Here is a 14,426-nt window from a genome sequence, read left to right as displayed (position 1 = left end):
ACATGAAACATTTAAATGTAGTTAAAGCATTTATCTGTCGGACTTCGGTTGCGCTCTCTGTGACACGACATACATGTTACGTCTCCAGTTCGCACCCGCACAGCCGAAGTCGACCGCCGTCTTGAAGGCTTTTGAAGATTATATTACATGGTAACTATCACTTAGTGACTAATCACAACAATAATTATGTATATATTTGGGGAATAAATAGTTTACGGATCTCCGCAGTGACCTTCAGACAGTTATTGTCAGCCTAGTACACTCCAAGTATCTTATAACCCTATATAGACCAAGTCGTAGTCGTGGGTATACTACATATTAAAAATAATTCAAATAGTCCAATAAAAACACCAGCAACAAGCAAAAATTTCCGTATTGGCAGTCGGCATACCTACAACATGTATAAATACATCACAAATACAAATTATTTTTATTCTAGTTTTTAATGAGCTTAAATGAACTTAAACAATATCAAACAGGTATCTACATTAAAAATTAGTGAGTGTCTAATACTAAAACATGTAAACGATAGATACATTAAGGAATTTAAAACTTTTCGCTTCGATTCCTAGAGGCCGTCGGGCTCGGACTGAACCTCGTAAATATTTAATTAAAAATATATAAAACCACTGAATAAAAATATATGAAATCGATTAAAACAACTATATATATAAATGACCTTTGTTTATAATGTTGCCAGCAGAGAAAATTCACGAAATGGGAGAATCAAAGCGAAAACCTGGCAATCGTAGACCGGCTACATGCCGCGTTCTAAATCATTCAATCTTAATATAAAACTAAGATATATAATTTTCGACACTCTTATTTTCTACAAAACATCAAATTGTAAAACACCAATACATTATTATTGTCAGAGTATAAGTATAATATAAATTTTATATGTTGTATTATTATTGTCGCATTAATAATTATATGGAATTGACAGGGTATTCAATAATTAATTGCTCGATTTGTATACGAATAGTCAATATTATTGTCACGTTTGGAAGTACCGTAATTCCACGGTTCTCTTCGAGGACTGTTATATAGGTATTCATAGAATTATCCTCATATCTTAATACCTATCGAAAAATACAATGCGATTATTCAAAAGGGGTATATTAAAAGGTTAAATATCTACATAGAAAACTGGGAATAAATATAAAAATATTGCAGTAAGTTTTGCACGAAGCTCGCGTATAAGAGACGACTGTCGACCAAGCGAAGCGAAGATATGGTTCCGATATGGCGTAGAAACAATGGTTGGTAAAGCCCTTGAGGGTAGGTTCCCGTAGAATTTTCTAGAACGTTATAGAAAGTCCGCCCTTTAGTGTCGAGGGGTGGGGGAGGGTTCAGTACGCGTATGGCACATACTCGGGGGCCAGGTAGTCGAAGAACGGGTGGTAGAAGGTGCGGCGGACTGGGGGCAGCATCACGTCGGAGTAGCGGGAGAACTGGGATACCTGACGGCTTCCTGGCGATGGTGGTTTCCTGGAACATACATTCATTTATATTAGCTTAGAAGTTCTTGAAATAAATGTTTGGAAATGTGCTATTTGTTAAAGCTGGCACTATAAAAACAATACCATCTAATTACACATATAAGTATCTAATCAAGTACTAGAGTTAAAATAAATTACCACAGATAATATAATATTGTTTGACTGGTAGAGAATGTTTCTTTTTGTATTAAGTGTTTTTGTATACATAGAAAACACCCAGGCCGAAGCAAACAATCATGAATAAAAATGTTTGCCGTGCGATGAATCGAACCAGCGACCATCAGAAGTAAAGCGGTGTGTTAAACCGCTAGACCACCGAGGCCGAATTATGAATTAAAGAAAAAACAAATTTAGAAGGCGAGATAGAGGTAGACTTAATCTGCCTTAAGTTTTTTCATCTACCGTCTGTAGATGAAAAACTGCTGTCACCTATCTACATTGACATCGCCGTTACTCCAGTCAGGTCGTGACCACGGCTAGTTCAACCTAGTCGAAACGTCGAGAGAAGTAAATATCTTTATTTGCGATAAAATTATTGGTGTTAAGATCCGATTAATAATATAAATAATGCCTAGGTAGAAGTCAGCGTTCATAGTCATATAGTGACATGTACTAACTTGTTGTGCCTGGCGGTGGGCTCGTCAGCGGGGTATTCCACCTGGAGAGGCTGCAAACCTCGGGGCTCCTGTTCACCGTAGTTGCCATAAACGTAGTCATCACCACTATAAAACAAATCAAATATATTAAATATACCATACCACGTGAGGAGGTCGTATTCTAAAGCTTTAGTACCCTAAGTGTGTTGAGGGTTTCTCAACACACTTTGAATATAATTAAAATTAAGTTTTATGTATTCTTTAATAAAAAGTGTACAATATTTTTTTTATTTAAATGTACCAATTTTAATGGTAACAGTAGAGACAGTAAGGTGCTTACTGTGTGAGTTTGCTTATAAACACATTGTTTACTTTTATACCACTGCCTATTATATGTTAAAAAATTTCTTTGAAAAAGCTTGCAGAAGTTGAGGTGAGGAAGGAGTAATTTGTATTTCATACATTATATTTGAAATGATTGGTCTCTTTTTGCTCTCAAATATTGCCAAATTGTTGTTTACAATAAATAATTGACAGAAAGGAGCCAGAGATAAAAAATATTTTAATATTTGTTGACTGGTGGCAGTATTTGAGCGGAGTTTCGTAATATTGTACAGCAACAAGTATTCATAAAGCGGTGAAGTAAATATTTCCCGACGCATTCATTAAACGCAACGTCAGATTATATCCGCCGGAACACTTTTAATATTCCTCGGAAGATTACCCTCCGTTCTGGGAGTCGCCACTTGAATTAGGATCGTTTAATATTGTTTTGCATAGGGAAGGTAAAGGAGTGACTCCCTCATTCATAAAATAAGGGTAATAAACCTACTTTAGCTATTAAACTTGTCTGGTTGTTCCTAACGAGCTGTTTTTTAATTTGAAAAAAAGTCTTATAACAATTAAAATAGTTTTACAAGATGTTATAGTTTCTACGATACGCATATGTCCGCCTAACAGTTTCTACCCCTTAAATTGAATAAAGCAGGCAGTTGTAGGCGAATTTAATCAACAAATGATAAAATATAAATCACTACTAAATTACTAGACATATCATGATCAGAGAGACCGAGCACTGTCTGAGGGAGAAATCAAGTGTCTACAGAATCGTCCATCTTCCTGTAATAATTTAAACCATTTTAATAAATCTGCTGTTCGGCCGGTAGTCCTCCATCATAAAGGAGAGTTACTAGCCGAAGTATCGATTCTACCGTAGCAAATGTCCGTTACCAGTGCCGTGACCACAGAAATAATTTATATTTATCTTAATATTTCATATGTATGTTAGTAGTAAGTAATAGGGTATTTATAAAGTAAGCTATTATGAATAGCTTTAATTAAATCAATGATAAATTAGCAAAATGTAAATATTCAAAAGAATCAAATATCAATTCAAACTAAAAAGTATTTATTCTTGTAGAACATTTTACCCGCTTATAAACGTAAATTTTTTTGTATTAAAATTTCTCCCTATCGTCCAGTTCAGTACACAGATTCAATTGAGAAGAACTGGCAAGAAACTCAAGTGAATTTCTTTTTCTTAAAGACAGTTTATTTACATTGAGAAGAAGAATAGTAGAATTTACTAACACAGTCTAGGGTAAGGCTAAGTGTCTCCGAATGTATGTATATATATACTCGTAAATGAGACGAGTAACGTAAGCAAGAGTTGTGTATAAAAATCTCCGATATTCGGTTGATTAATATTAAAACTCAAGGATTCTTCTGTCTTAAAATATCGTTAGCTAAGGAAGAGCCCTTAAAGGAAACAAGTGTCTCATCGAATTAGAGATTACGCTCATTTAGGGAACCCTTCTCAGTTTTGTAAAGGGATGCTGAGTTTTCTACTTAACATTAGCTTCCTGTCGACGTTTTTTTAAAGGTTAAGATTTTATCTCGCGATGCTTCACTTTTATGTTATACGAGTATTATTAAAAGAGTAGTTAAAGAAGTATTATTAAAAATACTTGACTATATTGGATGTATTTATTAATCTTAAATATTTGCCGTAATTGGAGTCTCTCATACTAAAGAATTATAAGTATACACCTCAGAACATACAAATAGCCAAGGGTGAACATTATATACCTATAGCAAAAATAAAGTCCGTGAGCCATAGATATTATGTAAATTAAGCAGCTCTTTCCTCGTTTCTTGCTTTGCGAGAAAGACAAAATATTGCAGCATCTTATAGGACTTGGCAAATTTGTAAACAACATCTTGCAAAGACAAACACACAATAATAAGTGAATCCATAGCCTGAGACAATGATGATTGTAAAGATATAATCATTCTTAAATTTAAAAAGTTAGTGTAAGTTAATATTTCTACCACATTTTACTGTTTCAGAGATATTTATTGGCGCCATTGCTAGCAATGTACCGTTGTCAGGTTTACCTCCACATGCTCCTCCATCGAAATTAACATCCTTTATTCCTGGTGAATTGGTTACAATAGATTATCGTGCGAGCTTAGCGTTACTACGATGTAAGTATTCTTCAGTGTTCGTTTTATCTTTTCTATCTATTCAGAGATCTCGAGTCTCCCTCTTCCAAGTTTGATAGCAATACTTTCCATCGAAATTTTGCCCTAAATATTTACATTCCTCTCTAATCAGCTTACTCTATTGTTACAGTAAATAAAAGATATTATTTTCGTTATTCCGAAAATTCATTATAATTCCAAAGTCGTACATTTTTACCATTAGAAATAAACAAGTGGAGACTAGAAAAAGGATCTCTATCAGGTTGAGCTCCACGCAGTTCTTCATGGAAACCGTCATGTTGAATTTATTACGATGGGCTAACTGACCTGTCCTCATACTCATCTTATCATCTTCCACTGGTGCCCGCCAGCGTATACTGTTAGCGCAGTCGAGTGCACCATTCCCTTATCAGCCCTAAAAAAATAAACAAGTGGTATATCTCACCCGCGGCCTGATGTGATCTCTTTCAGTTCCTGCTTCTGTTCCGTGTCGTATTTCCTCTGTAGTTCGCGCACGTGCTCCTGTCTGATTAGCTTTTTCAGAGCTTCGAACCTGAATAGAAAAACATTATTACTTTAAAATACGGTTTTATACTAATTGCTTTAAAAAACTTAAATTTTTCATGGACATTGAGATAAAAATTGTCTCACCTTTCTTAAGTTTAATCGACTTTCTTTGAAAACAAAATCGGATCCAAATATTAGATTGCGTCCCTTCATGCATTTTTACTATGATTTACTTCGTTAAATAACTAACAATTTATTTCTACAACTTAGCTACAAAGCAATTTAAATTCACAAAATGAAATTAAATTCTCAAAAAAACTAATTCTGTACAACATTTATTTAAAAGAACAACACGCAAGTTTGTTGCTCATTATTCTTGTGATGAGATTTTTCTTCATAAAAAATATGACTATTCAAAAGTGCTTATAGTAAGTTTGAATACAGATTATTTCTATTTCTATTGAATTATACACTAGCAACGCATTAAACCCATATTTTATCTGCAAAGCAATAACTAACTGACATTATTGTATATTCGGTTCAGTCTCTATTAAATTACAAAAATATATTGGATATTTCAATCCAATATATTTTTGTAATTATATTATTAATAACGGTATTGTTATTTATCGGTTAGTTGTTAGTGATTAAATTTCACAATAGACCTGTACATTTATAACCTACCTGTCTCGTTGCGGTGGCACCATGAACGTGGATCCCCTGGGTCTCGACGGGCCTGGATACCGGAGGATCTTCCCAGACGTGTGTGGGACATTCAACATGCCAAACATCTGTAACAAATAATACATTTTGAACTCAATTATTAAAGAAGTAAATTTTACTTTTGCATGTATTTATTTATTTACTCTTTATTGCACCAGAAGTAAGTAGATATATTACAAAGAGAACAGAAATAATAAGGTACAAATGGCGGCCTTATTGCGTAATCAATCTCTTCCAGACAACTCTTGGTAGAGAAGAAAGAAAACAGCTCAAGACAAAAAGTGGTAGAACTATCTAGCCAATTAATTACGATCTAGAATTCAATAATAAATTCACAATCCTGTTTTCATATGTAACATTTTAACAACTACATATTGGGAGGAAGAAGATGTTAGTAATGTAGAATGATGACCCCATTATTAGCAATATACCATGCAACATTGACCTCCGCGTGGTTCCCACTGAAAATATGATAAATTCCTGGTGATTTCACCACGATACGCTAACTGGTCTGATATCATGCTCATCTAACTTCATGATCCTCCATTGGAGTTCCTCCAGCGTAAACCCTTACCGCAGGCGGGTACACCATTCCATTATTATCCATTAAAAAATACAACGAGATATTATTTCCTACGCTACCATGCCGCAATTGTGTACATATATTTAATTGTTTATTTAATTTAAATCTTTAGATATAGCCGTAGGAAAAAATAGACTGTTATTATAAGCGAGCTATATTTTTTTTCAAAGGAAGTCTCAATCCCAATTTTAAAATTAAAATTGAAACAAATTAAAATTGTTTAAGGACCAAATGAATGGCTGTTTTAGTTCCTCGCTAATAGATGGAAGCACTATCCCTTTCCCAGCCTCTATGAGACTAAATAAATTTTTGTTGGTTGTTATTTTGTCATTTCATAAAATATTTATTATCTATGTCAGTAACATGTTAATAAATAGTATAAATACTAGTATTTATTGAGTAATAACATATCAACCTGTTGCAATACACGTAATAGTTTACTAAAAATAACGATAGATGGCGCCATCAGTTACAAGAACTTTATTACGAATTGAACATGAATTATCGCAGTGCCGCTCGAAATAATGTCACAAATAAAAAAAAAGATTAAAACCATTTTGTTATTATGACACCAATAGAAGTATAAGACTCGATTTTTGACACAATGGTCTAATAATATAATTAGTAATCAAAAATAGGAAGGCTATTTAGTAACAAATAGTATCTAATTTTATATTAAAAATAATAGATAATTATTCTAATAATATCATAATTATAGGAAAAAACAGGCATCTCATACTAGTTATTAAGCCGTGACTTAACATTAGTTTTTTTAGTTGACAAATTTTGGCCCTTCTTTTCTTCGGTCGGTAACTATATATTACGTTCTTCATTGAAATCCGCTCAGCTTAATCGTAGCAAACTAATAAGTAGACAGACAGATACTTTCTGATATCGGATCGATATAAGTAATATTTATTAGTGTGTAAAACGAACGAAAACGCGGGCAAAAACTAGTTAAGTTCATTTCTGATTCCTGCGATGCAAACCTGTTGTTGTTAAATAATTTTTTATCTATATTCATTTATGTAAAAGTGTAGAAATAAATAAATAAATAAAATTGTCTATTCTATTAAGATATAATACTCTAATATAATAACTTTTTATATAAATAAGTAGTTAAATTTAATTAATAGTTTACAGTATATTGATTTCTTTTCATCTTAAAACTTTTTCAATATGTACTTACCTACTAATCATGCGTAGTTTAAGGCCCTCAAGGCCAATCAGGTTTATATAATTTTGTTAGTAGGCACATACAAACAAAATGATTTAATAATATATGAAGTTTAATAGACGAATAAATATATATGGAAAACGTATATTATCCAATTTATAATACTAATTATATATAGTTGTTACTAATAATAGTTACTACGTTATTGCATTACGTAGTAACTATTATGAAGCATAAAGTCACCAAACTCATTATAATATTAATTGTATATTTAAAGTATAGAAAAAAATTAAATAATAACTTGCAACAAATCAAAAAACGTAATTCGACCCTGCCAGGATTCGAACCTGGAATCTTCTGATCCGTAGTCAGACGCGTTATCCGTTGCGCCACAGGGCCACTTTCGGGATTGTCGAAATTATGAATCACTTGTTGTTAGATTCATTTATTTTTAACGATTATAAAAAAGATTACTACAAAAAATCTAATTTATATGTATAATACATACTTTAAATTGTCTGTATAAGAAACGATTTAAGAATTCTGTATTGCGCCGATAATTCTAATTTATGGAAATGTAAACAAAAAAGTAAAAATTAAAACCAAATATTTATTTATAGATATAAATCCATACTCAATACTTGTTATAAATGATAAAGTGTATATTTATGTCTATCCGGTTGTATACATTTTCACGGATGACCTGATCTTATTGAAATTTGGGTGAAGATAGATTCTATCACTGGATAGGGAGTAGCCTATATTTAGTCCTTAGCTAGCAAAACTTGTGTTATGGGTACTAAACAACTAATATAAATACATAGATACTTTTTTTGTAAATATATACATAATATACATAAAGAACACACAGATACAAACAATCATACTCATAAATACAAATGTTGGTACTTGAATCGAACCCGCAACCAACGGAAATAAATGGGTGTGCTGAATCGCTAGAGCACCGAGGCCGTCAAAGATTGGAAAGGCCAATTGGAAAGACATTTGTTCAATATAAACAGTTAAATCGTGTAACAAAGTAACGAAATAAAAGAATAGCAGAAGAAAAGTTAATGGGGAAACTTGCACCAACGCAGCAATGTAACAACAAAGATGAATCAAACGAAACAATGGCGAGCTCACTTCAAAGACGCTTTCATTTAAAAACGACTCCAGTTATGGTGTTCGAGAAATTAGATTTGCGAGTTTCAATAAATTGTTCCCCTCTTTGACGTTTTAAAAGTTGTTTTTGAACTTAAAATGTTTAATGAAAACGTTATTTCAGAGAAATGTGGCGTAGTGGTTTAGAAACTAACTTAAACCACAATGGTCGTGAGTTTGAATATGGTCGACACTAATAAATAAGCTTGTTTACTTCACGAAAGATTTCAGAAGAGCGCTCAAAAAGATTAGACTTTTAAGAGATTAAAAGATTAGAACTAGATAGAGCTAATAAAAGATTAGACTAGTTCGTACTACACTTCAGTTTGTATGGTGAAACCAAAAAATGACTACTAAAAGAAGAACAAGATGTTTGACGGCTTTATTGGTCTAGTGGTCTAGCACACCGCTTTGCTTCCGATGGTCACGAGTTCGACTCCTCGCATAGTACAAACATTCTGTATTCATGAGTATGACTCTATCAGTCTAGGTATTCTCTATTATACGTATTTCTCAGAAAACTATATCTAAGTATTTATATCAGTTGTCTAGTACCCATAACATAAGTTCTGCTTAGTTTGGGACTAGACGGCGTTGTGGGAATTGTCAAAGGATATCATTATTATTATATTTGGTGGAAAAATACTTATGTACCAGCTACTGCTTTCTTTAATTTGAGTAGGGAGCGAACAAACTGAAGTAACTAACTATTTCGCAAGAGAGTTACGAACTAAATTACAATCCCAGGGGAAAGGGATTGTTAGTATCATTGGGGGAAGTGACTCATTGCTACCACATTTTTTTTTTGAGGATTTTGGGCTATCGTTAAGTGATAAGACCTGTAACACAGCGATCTGCAGATCTTATGATATTGTGCTCGACCATCAAACCTAGACCAGACACGAGCAAAAATAGAAGGATATTCTTGGGAGCGATGATTTTTATCTCCTCGGTATAGAGTGTTGCCATTGTTAGATTGACCTAAACGTAATTAATTCCTAGTGAATTTAACACGATGGCTGACTGACTGTCATTTAAAGTAAAAAGAGATCAACGTCGATTTATAAACTAGTTAACGCTGAAATCAGTATCCTGGAACTTAGTTTATACTGCAAATGATGAAATAGTGTATCAATTTATATTTTTTAATGCATATGTAGGCATATACGAGGATAGATAGGCAGATATATGTGAGGCTGTTTCTAGTTGTCATATTACTGTGATAAAGTGATAAAGTGGCGTACTAACCTCATCATAGTCGGGTGTACGGACGACATTGGGCGGGGCTTTAGTGACGACCCGGCCGTACGCTTCCCGCGGTAACGTCGGATACTGGTATCTGAATCTGTTGGAAAAACAAAAATCTACTTTAAGTATCTATGTGTGTACACAAATTTAAAAAAGAAAAATGATCATAAGGGCCACAGAAATTATTATTTTAATTTTAGAGGCGGTAACTATGGCCCCTTCTCACTAATATTATAAATGCAATAGTTTGTGAGTATGAATGTACTGTTACTCTGACACAAAACCAACTGAATAGATTTTGATGAAACTTTACAGTAATATAGCTTATACATCAGAATAATATATAGGCTATAAATTAAAAAGATCAGAATCAGAATAAGATATTAGGCGAAATATATGAAAAATGTCAAGTAAGTGTGACGCGGACGAAGTTGTGCGAGACCGCTTGTACAAAAATAATTATAAAAAAGTATAAGCTTTGCCTTTGTTTATTCTAGATAAAAGATAATAGTGAAATTACTGGATAAGAGGCGCGGGTCAGCTAGTGTTAGTATAATATTAATGAATATTTCAATGATAAACATAGTCATTAGTAATATTGTGTAATGTCGTGCTTGTTTTTTTAACAATTATTACTCACATTAGTAACTTACATTTATTTTTTACAATCTGAACTATTGTATGCACTTGTAGTACAATATAGATACTTTACAATATCTTTTGTAACAACTTTACATGATCTATCCACAATAAAAATATTGGTATTCGTATTTGTCCAGGCACAGAATTTTAATATCCGGTCTAATATTATAAAATTGAATGTGTATCTCGTTGTTTTACGATTAATCGGTGGATTTGAATAAAAGATTTACAAGGACGGCCATAGGATAAATAATTGTGCATAATATATAATATTAACTATACTTTCGCGTTTATAATATTAGTAAGATGTATTAACTAACATGACGTGAAGCCTCCTTAAAACATTTAAGACGATCGAATCACGTATATATTTTGGCAATCTAAATATATATAACTCAAAGGTGACTGACGTAGTGATCTATCAACACACAGCCCAAACCACTGGACGGATCGGGCTAAAATTTGACATGCAGGTAGATGTTATGACGTAGGCATCCGCTAAGAAAGGATTTTGATTAATTCTATCCCCAAAGGGATAAAATAGGGGATGAAAGTTTGTATGAAACTTTGTCAATTTTAAACCGATCGGGCTGAGACTTTGCATGCATAAAGCTACTATAATGTAAGCATCCCCTAAGAAAGGATTTTTATAAATTCCACGCCTAAGGGGATATTTTAACGCGAGCGAAGCCGCGGGCACAAGCTAGTTAATTATAAATTTCAGGAGCTTTACAAAGTACACTCTCGAACGATAAAAACCGTGGTCTCTCAAATACCCAATGGTTTGTTTTATAATCGTATCCAAAAGTTACAATACCGGATTTGAAGTTAGATCGGCGTAAGTCGGCAGCCCTATTATTGATGAAATTTCCACTATCCTGCCGCAAATCCGATCATCTGAAGAGACTTGTCAAATTAAGTACAGGTGCGGGTCGAAAGCTCTCAGTCCGATGTTTATTACTTAGCAAACTATATATAGATACGTCGATATATATTCTATTTACTTTCCCGCTGTCCATTTATATAAACGAAATGAAACGGACATTACATTTTGTCGACATGTTTTGGTAACGCTCTTTTTAACAATTCTTAATTTCAATTCAATTCTTTAAATATAAATGATGATGCTGATATTTTTTGAAAGAGGCATTCACTTTTAAGTTTATATATTGAATTTCCTAATTTCTAGCATTGCGTAAAACTCTATTTACAAATGTGTCGTATATATAGGTATTTTTAGATAAATCTTTTGTTATTGTATATAAGCTATACATCAATAATTTATAATATAACTATATATAATATTTCTCAAACTTGATCAAGAAAACAAGATCTTGATTTGTTTTTGAAAGCTTGTGTATCTGGTGCTGGTTCATGAGTTTCTAAAAAAAAGAGAATCATCAAAATCATAAAAAAAACTTAGAGAAAACGTCCGTCGTTTTTGAAGTCGCTTAGAAATTGTACAGAAATGGAACTACATGTATATAAGCATAAAAATATATACCTAGGTGCAGCTCTGGGTAGTGCGGTGTAAACCGGCCACTCGTTGTACATGAGAGGGTCACGATACGAATCCACGTGGTTCACGAACTCCGGTGCACGCGCTTGCCTTTTTGAGAACCTGCATATAAAAAAAATACAAATTTAGTTAAAACTATCACCTACCCGCGACTTCATCGGCGTGGAATTATAATAATACAATTTTTTGCAGTCACCCGTCAAAATTGTTCCAGTCGTTTAAGAGATTAGCAAGAACAAACAGACAAAAACTGATTTCATTAATTTTTATAACTACATTCCCTCCGATTAATTCAAACAGGGATCAAAATTACGACGACCTGAGCCGAGGCTCGAACCCCTAGCGGTGCCCTCAGACTAAAGTCGTATCCCTCAGGCGGGAGTTAGCCATCAGTTCCATAAGTCCTTTCGCGGGTTTAGCGTGTCATCTGCACACGCCCCCGATCGTCCGATGAAGCTGTAAAGGCCAGCTGAGACCAACGGCATTAGAGTAGTAAAAATTTAGTTAAAGTTTTTTATTAAAGTTGCAAATAGACACTTTAATGTTATTTGCTAGTTTACCTTTTGTACCTTTGTACCTCAATCTCATCTATTTTACCAGCCAAGTACCACACCCCACCCTACAAGCGAAATACACCTTACAAATAAGGCGATTTTAGTATCGATGTTAATATAATGGAATGGTACACCCAACTGTAGGGCAGTTGGGTGTACCATTCCATTATATATTATATACATTGGCGGGGCACTAGTAAATGAAATAAATAACTAAATTAGGGAAATAAAATAAATATACCATAACTTATATTCCAGATAAGGTCGGTTCATTTGCATTCACATGGGAAAGAGCGAGCTTAAAGGCCTTGTGAATTTCTTTTTAACTACCTGACGTGACATGGTCGCCATCTTATTCATTATCTACTAATACTTAACGAAGGAACAACTTGTATTCATACATTAAAAAAACACTTAGACTAATAATATTGTGCGAGCTTTGAACTTATATCGAAAGGCGAGTTTAAACGTTATACATTGCTTGTATGTCAAAAAATATGTTAAGAAGTTTCAGAAAATGTTAAAAAAATCTTGTTATTAAATAAATATACATATAAAACATTTCCTTTTATATAGCTATCAAGTACGCCCATATATTTATTAAAACATTCCCAACTCTCGGTATTACGTTATTTAGTGTAACATTTGGCGACATTAAATCTTCAACGTATGCACGGAACGTGAAACAAGAATTCCTTGCCTGAATATCTAACCTCATTCCATCTTAAATTATACCTGTTCATGCCATTTTGGACCTTTTCGTTGTTGTTATAAATATTACATTACATAAGAGTATTGTTACCTGTGATATGTACCCTATAATTGCGCAGTTAAAACAACATACAATTGTATATTATTACGTCACAATATGGTACTCATCAAAGATTCCATTCCTTACGGGTAAAGTATTTTGGCTCTATTTTCTGAGTAGTTCTTTTCATGTATTTAGAATGCACACACTTTATAAAAGCGTAAAATGTCGCCTATATACATGAACAGCATTATGGATAATACTAAGACTAACTAAGCTTGAGGGTGACACAGCTGAAATCGAGTCACAATGCGAGCTTCAAAGCGTTTATGGCCCGAGTCCCCACCAACATACTGCCCACCTTCATAAAGGAGGACTACTGGCCAAAGGGAGTGGTGTATTGGCGCTACCGTGGCAGATTACCGTCGTCAGTGCCGTGACCATAGAGACAATTTGAATTTATATTTCTTATATATGCTATAAGGTATATATAATATGGGCCAGGTACCCTAACGTTATCGATTTTGCGTGATACCACTCATGCGTTAATATCCCGCAGGACTAAGATATTATGACTGCAAATTCTGTAGTTTCACTGCCTTATCTCCCACTTCAGCTGGTACACAGCTTACAAAGCAAGCTGTTGGGCGGCTGATCTAAGTGAGACTGAAGTACCTACACAGAGGAAGCTACTTGACCATTAAATGAAATCAGTCGTAAAGAAACATTTTTTTATATCAAAAATTAATGCAACTACCTTACAAAGTAGTATTCTTCTTATAAATAAAAATTTAATAAACTTTTTTCACCGTATTTGTTAAGGAACTCCTCCGAAACGGCTTGCCATATTTTAGTAAAATTATTTGGGTATATTTTGTAGGTCTTAGGCTATTTTTAATATCTCTAGAAATAAGCGTAGACCAATTCAGAAACAATTTATATGACAAAACAACGTTTGTCAGATCAGCTTCAGATTCAT

General features: G+C 33.5%; 1 protein-coding gene and 1 non-coding gene across 2 annotated transcripts in view; both read right to left on the bottom strand.

Moving 5' to 3' along the window:
* Positions 1 to 383: 383 nt before the first annotated feature.
* The window catches only part of LOC131851934 (uncharacterized), a 73,692-nt gene continuing 59,649 nt past the window's right edge, over positions 384 to 14,426 (bottom strand). Inside the window, exons 3-8 of the mRNA XM_059202496.1 lie at positions 12,128 to 12,244; positions 9,982 to 10,078; positions 5,774 to 5,880; positions 5,028 to 5,135; positions 2,120 to 2,224; positions 384 to 1,491 (exon numbers count right to left, since the gene is read on the bottom strand). Of these exons, the coding sequence (XP_059058479.1) occupies positions 1,353 to 1,491; positions 2,120 to 2,224; positions 5,028 to 5,135; positions 5,774 to 5,880; positions 9,982 to 10,078; positions 12,128 to 12,244 (673 nt within the window). The 3' untranslated portion in view covers positions 384 to 1,352. The remainder of the gene's footprint in view (positions 1,492 to 2,119; positions 2,225 to 5,027; positions 5,136 to 5,773; positions 5,881 to 9,981; positions 10,079 to 12,127; positions 12,245 to 14,426) is intronic.
* Positions 7,899 to 7,971, bottom strand: Trnar-acg (transfer RNA arginine (anticodon ACG)). Its single transcript has one exon. It is a non-coding gene; the product is annotated as a tRNA-Arg (tRNA).

The sequence above is a fragment of the Achroia grisella genome, unplaced genomic scaffold (genome assembly GCF_030625045.1).
Source record: "Achroia grisella isolate CSIRO2021 unplaced genomic scaffold, CSIRO_AGI_Agris_v1 utg1174, whole genome shotgun sequence".
In the NCBI taxonomy this organism is placed as follows: domain Eukaryota; kingdom Metazoa; phylum Arthropoda; class Insecta; order Lepidoptera; family Pyralidae; genus Achroia; species Achroia grisella.
This window is presented reverse-complemented; position numbering and strand designations above follow the sequence as displayed.